The sequence below is a fragment of the Oncorhynchus tshawytscha genome, linkage group LG33, assembly GCF_018296145.1.
Source record: "Oncorhynchus tshawytscha isolate Ot180627B linkage group LG33, Otsh_v2.0, whole genome shotgun sequence".
Lineage (NCBI taxonomy): Eukaryota > Metazoa > Chordata > Actinopteri > Salmoniformes > Salmonidae > Oncorhynchus > Oncorhynchus tshawytscha.
The window spans coordinates 41311311-41320707 of NC_056461.1; the positions used below are offsets into that span (position 1 = coordinate 41311311).

Genomic DNA, 9397 nt, shown 5'->3' on the forward strand with positions numbered 1-9397 from the left:
GAGCTGTATATAACTCATTGTTCATGAAACTGAACCTGCAGCACTTGTGTCATGAAATGATACATTTTAATGATCTGATGAAATGATTATATCTCTACCTTTGTATTAAAATATGTGTACATAATGAGTCATACTACATACAGTCTTTGACAAAAAGGCCTCTTCAGTTGTCACCATAGGAGAATCATTTTTTTTGTTCCAGGTAGAACCCTCTGAGGAAAGAGTTTTACATGGAACCCAAAAGGGTTCTACCTGGAACCAAAAGTCTTCTACTTACAACCAAAAAGCATTCTCCTATTGGGACAGCAAAAGAACCCTTTAAGGTTTATTACGGCACCTTTTATTCTAAGAGTGTACAGATGAAATGCGTATCTCTCTACCTTTGTATTTAACTATGAGTTCACACTGAATCACTCTATAGCATTTGGCCTACCGATTACATCTTCCATTTATGTAGACTTTGAAACAAACTAATAAAGTATGTTTCCTTTGAGCCATAATGCTCTCATTGCCAATCATTAACTATACTGCTACTCATTATATGAAGGCTGTGTTCAGAGCTGAAATGTTGAACAAGGTTTGGCAGCTTTTGCATGGATCGGTACAGAAACTAAACAATAACTCTTCTAGTTTATTGAAACTTTTAGTCGTTGATAATAGTCCATAACTATGGTCTGGTTCAGGATTTATTGAAGGGGTGACTGTTTCATGCGATCCCGTTCACCCTCATATTTTTTCTGTGATTCTTGTTGAAGTGTGTTTCTACTTCCTCGATTCAAATGGGCGTGGCTTTGACTGAACAGCAGAGGGGAGGTCGTCGTTAACGTAGGAGACGGTACCGGAAGAATCTGACAAAATGGCTTCATCAAACTTAACAAAAACCTGTAAGTTCACTTAATTTAATGATGCCAACAATAGACACCGGATTGCTAGCTATTTTTGTGAACATTTAAAGATGTTTTTGAGCACCTCAGTTTACTTATATAACATCGTGTACTTCCAAGTCATTCTACTTTCACTTTAATTTAAGTTGCTGTAAAAACAAAGGGTATTTTTATTTTAGGAGAATGAATATATTCCATCCCTGTCTTGGACAGTTGTTCTATTAGTTAGACAGTCCAGAGAGAATGAATAACCACATCATTGCAGATTAAAGTTATTTGTTCCAAAACTCAGGCAGTATCACCTCAACTGGGAAACATTATAGGAAGTAGCGTAGGGAAAACTCATTTACAGTGTGATGTTTTTTATTTATTTCAAACTTTCAAGGTTTTAAACTGACTGTGGTCACTAGGCTACCTACCATCCCTACATGAACATGAGTGTATAACAGACACGAGGTTTGAATGATCTGTTAATATCGCAGTATGTATTTTATGTGATGTATTCAATGTGTCATTCTGTAGTGGGGAAGGATGAAGACACAGACAAACAGACTCCGGGTAGAAGAAGAAACTCCAAAGGTGAAGGTCCAAACAGTAAGTTGAAAACTTTTATTAAGAAATATCTAATAAGTGAATATTTACCAATAATGTAGCACTTTCCTGCAGTCAAATGACTAAATCACCATCTAGTGGCATCATGGGTGGAATATTATTGATCTATTTCATAATTAATAAACATATATATTTTTTAAAACAGCCAAAAATCTGGTGTTTCTATGTCAAAGGGCGTTGTTATATTTCAGTCTTCTGTGATGTATATAAAGTGTAATATTGGGATGAAAACTCAACCTTGAATACATTTCTACTTTATTTCTGACATGGTACAGGTGTCTTATTTTCTTTAAGCCCATAACTGTGTGTGTGAGGTGTATTTAAGCCCTTAACTGTGTGTGTGAGGTGTATTTAAGCCCTTAACCGTGTGTGTGAGGTGTAGACTTTTGTTTCAAAGTAGATTTGTTTAAGACTTCCAAGAAACACTCAGTGTGTCCCTGATTTAGCCCACTGCAGTAAAAGGTTAATCAAATAGTTATATTTGTTGTGTGTTGATTATCCACATTTCAAGATGGCAGCCAGTAGTGAAGAGGAATGATTATTTATCTCCATTTACATTTGTAATGGGAGACCCATTACTAAGTAGTGTTTTAAAAACACAACAGCAAGACTTGCTTATTTGATTGGAAATCATGATGTGACAGTTTTTCATATGTTCTCTGTTCTCTCCTGTAGTGTCTGTGACCAGGATTGTGCTGGTGGGGAAGACAGGCGCTGGGAAAAGCTCTTCAGGAAACACCATTCTGGGGAGGAAGGCTTTCAGAGATGCCAAATCTAGCAAATCTGTGACACAAGAGTGTTGCAAGGAGACAGGAGAGGTGGCAGGGAGACAGGTAGTGATAGTGGACACACCTGGTATATTTGACACTAACCGTCCTGACAGTGACTTGAAGACAGAGATCAGTAAATGTATCAACATGACGTCACCTGGTCCCCACGCAATCGTATTGGTCTTAGATGTGGGCCCTTTCACAGAAGAGGAACAGAACGCGGTAAAGAAAATCAGGGCGCTGTTTGGAGAAGAAGCTGAAAGGTATACCATGATCCTCTTCACCCATGGAGATGAGTTGGATGATGGCGGCATTGAGCGGTATGTCCATGAAGCTCAGGAAGATCTCAAGACACTTGTGGACCAGTGTGGTGGAAGGTACCATGTTTTTGACAACACCAAGGTGGAAAACAGGGGACAAGTGCTGGATTTCCTGAAGAAAATTGACCACATGGTGGCAGTAAATGGCCAAGACCACTACACCAACAACATGTACGAGGAGGTGGAGAGAAAGATTTGTCACAAGAAGGAAGAGTTGAGGAAGCGTTATGAAGAAGAGCTACGGAAGCTACAAGACCAAGAGAACCAACTGCCTCTCGAATACCAGGAGGAAAGTAAGACTCTACGGGAAGACATTGAGGCGCTAAAGGAGTCACTTCAAGACAAAGAAAATAAACTTAAAGACTTGAAATCTCTGGAGCAAAACAGGGTCCCGTGGATCGTTGAACATATACTTTATTATGAGATGAAGTTGAGGGCTGTGAGAGAGGAAGCAGAACAAATACAACTTAACAAAGAAATATCAACAGACGTTTGTAGCAAGTTACAAGACCTCCATCTCACACAATCAAGTGTTGAATGATTAACATTGGAGGGGTTGTGTGTAAACATGTGAAAACGGTTCAACATCAAAACTCTCTGCTTTAATCTGAGGAAGAATTCAAGCAAGATGCTTTCTTTTGAAACCCTTAAATAGACCTAAAAGGGGAAATCTGGGATCGGTACAGTACATACATTTGTGGACTTTTAAATGAATCAATATAACCATTCATTCTTGAAGAATACATCTTATAAATGCTTCATGAACTTGGTTCAATTGTTATGTTTTAAATATGTTTATTGTGAAGCATTATCATACAGTATACAATCTGAGCCTGTATTTTTAACATATAAAACAACAAACGCAAGAGGAGTAAACAAGAGGAGTAAACAAGAGGAGTAAACAAGAGGAGTAAACAAGAGGAGTAAACAAGAGGAGTAAACAAGATGAGTACATTTTTTTAAAAACAGCATGAAAATAAAAGTTGAAGGAAACACGTTGAATTAAGACACGTCAGCTTAGTTTAAATGTTTGTACTCAACCAGAACCCAAAATAACAGCTTGTGCTCACTAATGGTTTCTTATTGATTTCAGTTTCAATGAAAAGGTCCAGCAGATAGAAGGCTATTTGTCTGCACTCTGAGTTTAAAAATAACTAAACATTTCTATGTACATTTTTTATGATGTTTTTACTTTGGTATTGTGACTAATATATTAAAATGTCATTTTTATTTCTTAGTCTTCTATTTCTATTGTTATTGACTCTGTATAAATATTCAAAAAAGCATAACAAAAAAATTGGGGAACTGAGGGAATTGTGCAAATTGATTTGGTTTGATCAGAGGGAAAATATGAAATGTTTGTAATTTTGAATTGAATGAATACCTTTTTATATTTCAGATCAAACATACACCAATTTGTCATGATTTACAGGTCTGCAAATTCAGATAAATTGATATTTTTTATTAAACAAATAGGGTAGGTTTATGTGTCATTATTGAAGCCACAGTCTATAGACAACCTATAACCCACCCACAGCATCCAACTGCCACTATTGTGTGTGTTCGTACCAAAGAGAATGATAGAGAAAGCATCCCTGTATACAGTAGTTCCCGTTATGGTGTCTGTGAGCACACGGGGCAGTACTATTGAGGTGATCTTCTTTTTTAAATATTCTATTTTTTCACGATTGGTTGATCTCTCCTGATGATCCGGTTGGACATGGCTCTAACAGGGTCATCAGGAGGAATCAACCAATGAAGTTGTAAGTCCCACCCACTACATTAAAATGGTGGAAGTTCTCAATGGCACTGGCCATGCTAAAACACCTTCTCGCCACTAGAGGCTTCTATCATTCTCTATGGTTCGTGATCGAGGTGCGGTGAACTGACACATTCAGCAAAGGAGACGGAGCATAGAGCGACGTGGATAACACTGAATAACAGGAAGTTCATCTGTTCAACAACAATAATGGTTATCCAGACCTGAGCTCAAGTACTCATACTAACCACACTAATCAGACTATTTGTGGTGTAAATTTTTATTTTACCTTTATTTAACTAGGCAAGTCAGTTAAGAACAAATTCTTATTTTCAACGACAGCCTAGGAACAGTGGGTTAACTGCCTGTTCAGGGGCAGAACGACAGATTTGTACCTTGTCAGCTCGGGGATTTGAACTTGCAACCTTTTGGTTACTAGTCCAACGCTCTAACCACTAGGCTACCCTGCTGCCCCAATTAGGTATATAGTAAGCTTATTGTTATAGTATGGACATACAGTTGAAGTTGGAAGTTTACATACCCTTAGGTTGGAGTCATTAAAACTAGTTTTTCAACCACAAATGTCTTGTTAACAAACTATAGTTTTGGCAAGTCGGTTAGGACATTTACTTTGTGTATGACACAAGTCATTTTTCCAACAATTGTTTAGACAGATTATTTCACTTATAATTCACTGAATCACAATTCCAGTGGGTCAGAAGTTTACATACACTAAATTGACTGTGCCTTTAAGCAGCTTGGAAAATTCCAGAAAATGTCATGGCTTTAGAAGCTTCTGATCGGCTAATTGGCATCATTTGAGTCAATTGGAGGTGTACCTGTGGATCTATTTCAGGGTCTACCTTCAAACTCAGTGCCTCTTTGCTTGACATCATGGGAAAATCAAAAGAAATCAGGCAAGACCTCAGAAAAACATTGTAGACCTCCACAAATCTGGTTCATCCTTGGGAGCAATCTCAAAATGCCTGAAGGTACCATATTCATCTGTACAAACAATAGTAGGCAAGTATAAACACCATGGGACCACGCAGCCGTCATAACGCTCAGGAAGGAGACGTGTTCTGTCTCCTAGAGATGAACGTACTTTGGTGCAAAAAGTGCAAATCAATCCCAGAACAACAGCAAAGGACCTTGTGAAGATTCTGGAGTGAAATAATCTCTCAGTAAACAATTGTTGGAAAAATGACTTGTGTCATACACAAAGTAGATGTCCTCACCGACTTGCCAAAACTATAGTTTGTTAACAAGAAATTAGTGGAGTGGTTGAAAAAAACGAGTTTTAATGACTCCAACCTAAGTGTATGTAAACTTCTGACTTTAGATGTTCTTGCCTAGTCCAGTGGTACTGGTCGTTGTAGGCCCAATCACATCTAGCTCTGCCCATAGTGCCCACAAAGTACCCCCTCGTATGCATTTTAAAATGTTGGCATATCATATTGTAACGACCCCCGGTTTATAAGCCTGAATATCGACTCTGCCACTCGAGATAGGAGACACAACCAAAGAAATTAGACGCAGCCTCGCACCAGAAACAGGAAATGACATCATGTCATTGTTCCCGGGAAATGTTTACCAAAAATACCCTTTTAAATGTACTATATATTCAGATCGAATTACACTCAAGAAATGTTCTCTCCTACTATGGGTCATATTAGCGGGTTATCCCGGGTAAAAACACTTATATTTTTTATTTTTATCCCGGGTAAAAACACTTATATGCTTTTTTTGCCTACTCGGAAGTTACGAGATTAACCCATCTGACCAACTAGTGGGTCATATCGCGTGATTTCTGATCATAGTTTTCGATTATATCGTCTGATTTGTTCTGTATGGGGTGAATAGTGTCTGCCTAGGGAACTTTGGGCAGTGGTTTAAGTGTCAGATAAAATAAGAACACTGGAGGCTGAAAGTGAAAGTGAAACTGTTGCTGCTGAACAGTTTCAATCTATAGCATTTGCAAACCTGAAACATTTGTGATGATAAAGGAGGTAAATTGTTATTTATTCGAATGATTTATGACAATCTATTAGATTACTACATTATTAGTAGCCACAGCAGCCTCGTCTGGTTTCCCTGCCCCCTGCAATTCGAATACAGCCACCTCCACAGGTAAACACATGTTAAAGTATGGGGGAAAAAATACTGATTATTATGTGTTTTATAAAACTGCAATGTTTAAAATAAAATAAAAAATCCTCTCTTTACATATCTAAAGTCCACCTCCTCCAAACCCTCTGCAGCTTCCTCCAGAGGTATTGGTGTAAAAAGCTGAAAAGGGTTTTCATGAAACATGCTCTGTCTAACAGTACTTTTCTCAAACTGCAGCACAGACAAGGATGAGAAAAGCTCCACCTGCCACCTCTGTCAGGCCACCCAGGGCATCTCTCTCAGGTACTTCATCATCGTTGTTTTTCCTCTCTCTCAGTTGTATTGATTACTATTGTTGCTGTAGTACTTCTACATTTGCAAACCATGTTCATCAATTTGATGGTATAGTTTTTATTTTTAGTGAGCAGCACCTGCAAGCTCCCCCAGGAGTGTGAGTCTGAGGTGCCATGGTTGTGCTGTGACTTCTGTCAGCACTGGTTCCACTGCAGGTGTGTGAGTCTGAGGTGCCATGGTTGTGCTGTGACTTCTGTCAGCACTGGTTCCACTGCAGGTGTGTGAGTCTGAGGTGCCATGGTTGTGCTGTGACTTCTGTCAGCACTGGTTCCACTGCAGGTGTGTGAGTCTGAGGTGCCATGGTTGTGCTGTGACTTCTGTCAGCACTGGTTCCACTGCAGGTGTGTGAGTCTGAGGTGCCATGGTTGTGCTGTGACTTCTGTCAGCACTGGTTCCACTGCAGGTGTGTGAGTCTGAGGTGCCATGGTTGTGCTGTGACTTCTGTCAGCACTGGTTCCACTGCAGGTGTGTGCAGTGACTTCTGGTTCCACTGGTTCCACTACAGGTGAGTGCAGTGACTTCTGGTTCCACTGGTTCCACTACAGGTGAGTGCAGTGACTTCTGGTTCCACTACAGGTGAGTGCAGTGACTTCTGGTTCCACTACAGGTGAGTGCAGTGACTTCTGGTTCCACTACAGGTGAGTGCAGTGACTTCTGGTTCCACTGGTTCCACTACAGGTGAGTGCAGTGACTTCTGGTTCCAGGTGAGTGCAGTGACTTCTGGTTCCAGGTGAGTGCAGTGACTTCTGGTTCCAGGTGAGTGCAGTGACTTCTGGTTCCAGGTGTGTGCAGTGACTTCTGGTTCCAGGTGTGTGTTGTGACGGTGGAGCTGGGTTTTAATTGTGATTTCTGTGACAATATAGCGATGGAGGTCAATATTTAATTGTTTGTTTTGTTTGTTTTCATTTGCAATTATTTATTTTTAAGGATACATGTGTGTGTGTGTCTAAAATATAATATATATTTATTCAACTCTTCTTGTGTATTTCTTCCTTTACTTTCTAAGTGCTTCTCTGCAACACAAACTCCAACAGTATTTTCATTGTTTATGTCAATGCACATCACTGAAATTAAAGTTTTATTTGATGTAAATGAGTATGAATAATTTACATTTTAGTATTAAACTGTTATCAACTTTCTCAAAACATAAGATGAATCTGCAAAACCTGTCTGTGACAGTAGGAGTGAAGTTTATGGAAAAAGTGACCTTTTGGCTGATCCATTTGTGGTTTCACGGGTGGGTGGAAAAAAAAGAGTTGGGTCATGTGGAATCGGTGAAGGTAACCAGAAGTGGTCTTGTGATGATTGTGTTTCTGTTGGGCTGAGGAAGAATGAGCTCGAAGTAAAACGAACGGGGGCAAGAAAAGTGAATTGTTTCATTTTCAAGAAAAGGTCACCAATGAAAGGAGTGATAACTGGGGTAACAGTAGATATAAACGTTGACTAGCTGAGGGCAAAGATTCTCAGTGTAACCTTTTGCACACATCAACAACTGACACCCACGAAGCGTCGTTACCCATCGCTCCACAAAAGCCGCGGCCCTTGCAGAGCAAAGGGGAACTACTACTTCAAGGTCTCAGAGCAAGTGACGTCACCGATTGAAACGCTATTTAGCGCGCACCACCGCTAACTAGCTAGCCGTTTCACATCCGTTACATATGTGATGCTCGTCGTTTGAAGCGACGCAGACAGGGTAGCGAGAAACAGGGGAAACGAGTCATTGTCTGTTCTTTTGAGTTTTGAAGTTGAGTCTTTGCCTGATAAAGAGAAGTTAGGATATATAAGTTATCCTGTATGAGCGTATGTACCTCATACATTACGTTGTTACAGGTGTCCAGCTTATGGGCATGTGGCAGCAGTGTGTAGGTGGGAGGGTCCAAGGTGTTCCTATGTGGCAGCAGTGTGTAGGAGGGAGGGTCCAAGGAGTGAGAAATGTGCAGAAGGGCATTTAGACAAAGGAATGTGCAGCATTGGGGAAAGTAGTGGAATGTGTTAATTGTAGGGCTGCCCATGGAGCTGTGGATCAGAAATGTCACGTGTGAGAGAGGCAGGTTGAGGTTTCCAGGGTTAGAGTAGAGCAGGAGTTGTCATATGCTGAGGCAGTGAAGAAAGTAGAGGAAGATGGGTCAAGGGGGAGGAGTGGTGAGAGTAGTAGAGATATATCAGTACAGAGGGATAGGCCAAAAAGCTGAATAAGATTCAGTAAGATTAGATTTTTAGAATTTAAGCAATGGTTATTAATTGTACTGCAGGGATGAATCGGAAGTCTCAGAAAATTGTGGTTGTAGTGGCAGCTGCAGAGAGGTATTGGGTTGGGTGTGCGAGACTTGTCAGCAGAATAGTTACAGGATGTGTGTCAGGGTGATGGCATGAGGTAGGAATAAATAAGTTTAATTAGTGGGGTAGGGGGTAGTTAATTTTATTTTATATAATTTGGAAATGAGTGAGTATAGTGTTAGATGGTAGGGTATTTATTTTTTCAAGTAAAGTATAAGGGAGTTGTACTCCAGTCTAGTAGGTGGCGGTAATGTAACAAACCTTAGAAGAAGTCCACAGGCGCGTGCGCCGGGCCACCCAATGAAAAGTGAC

The 9397-nt window shown here is 40.0% G+C and overlaps 1 protein-coding gene across 1 annotated transcript; it reads left to right on the plus strand.

The window, feature by feature from the left end:
• The first annotated feature begins 586 nt into the window (after positions 1-586).
• On the plus strand, positions 587-4068 carry LOC112235958 (GTPase IMAP family member 4). Its single transcript, XM_024404514.2, has 3 exons — positions 587-884; positions 1407-1478; positions 2172-4068. The coding sequence occupies exons 1-3, from the start codon at positions 857-859 to the stop codon at positions 3125-3127; spliced, it is 1056 nt and encodes a 351-aa protein (XP_024260282.1). The 5' UTR covers positions 587-856; the 3' UTR covers positions 3128-4068.
• The last annotated feature ends 5329 nt before the right edge of the window (positions 4069-9397 follow it).

Excerpts from the sequence above, each read along its gene's own strand:
- LOC112235958 (XM_024404514.2), top strand. The coding sequence starts at position 857 with ATGGCTTCATCAAACTTAACAAAAACCT. Across the intron at positions 885-1,406 it reads ATCAAACTTAACAAAAACCT|TGGGGAAGGATGAAGACACA; the intron begins GTAAGTTCACTT and ends GTCATTCTGTAG. Across the intron at positions 1,479-2,171 it reads CAAAGGTGAAGGTCCAAACA|TGTCTGTGACCAGGATTGTG; the intron begins GTAAGTTGAAAA and ends TCTCTCCTGTAG.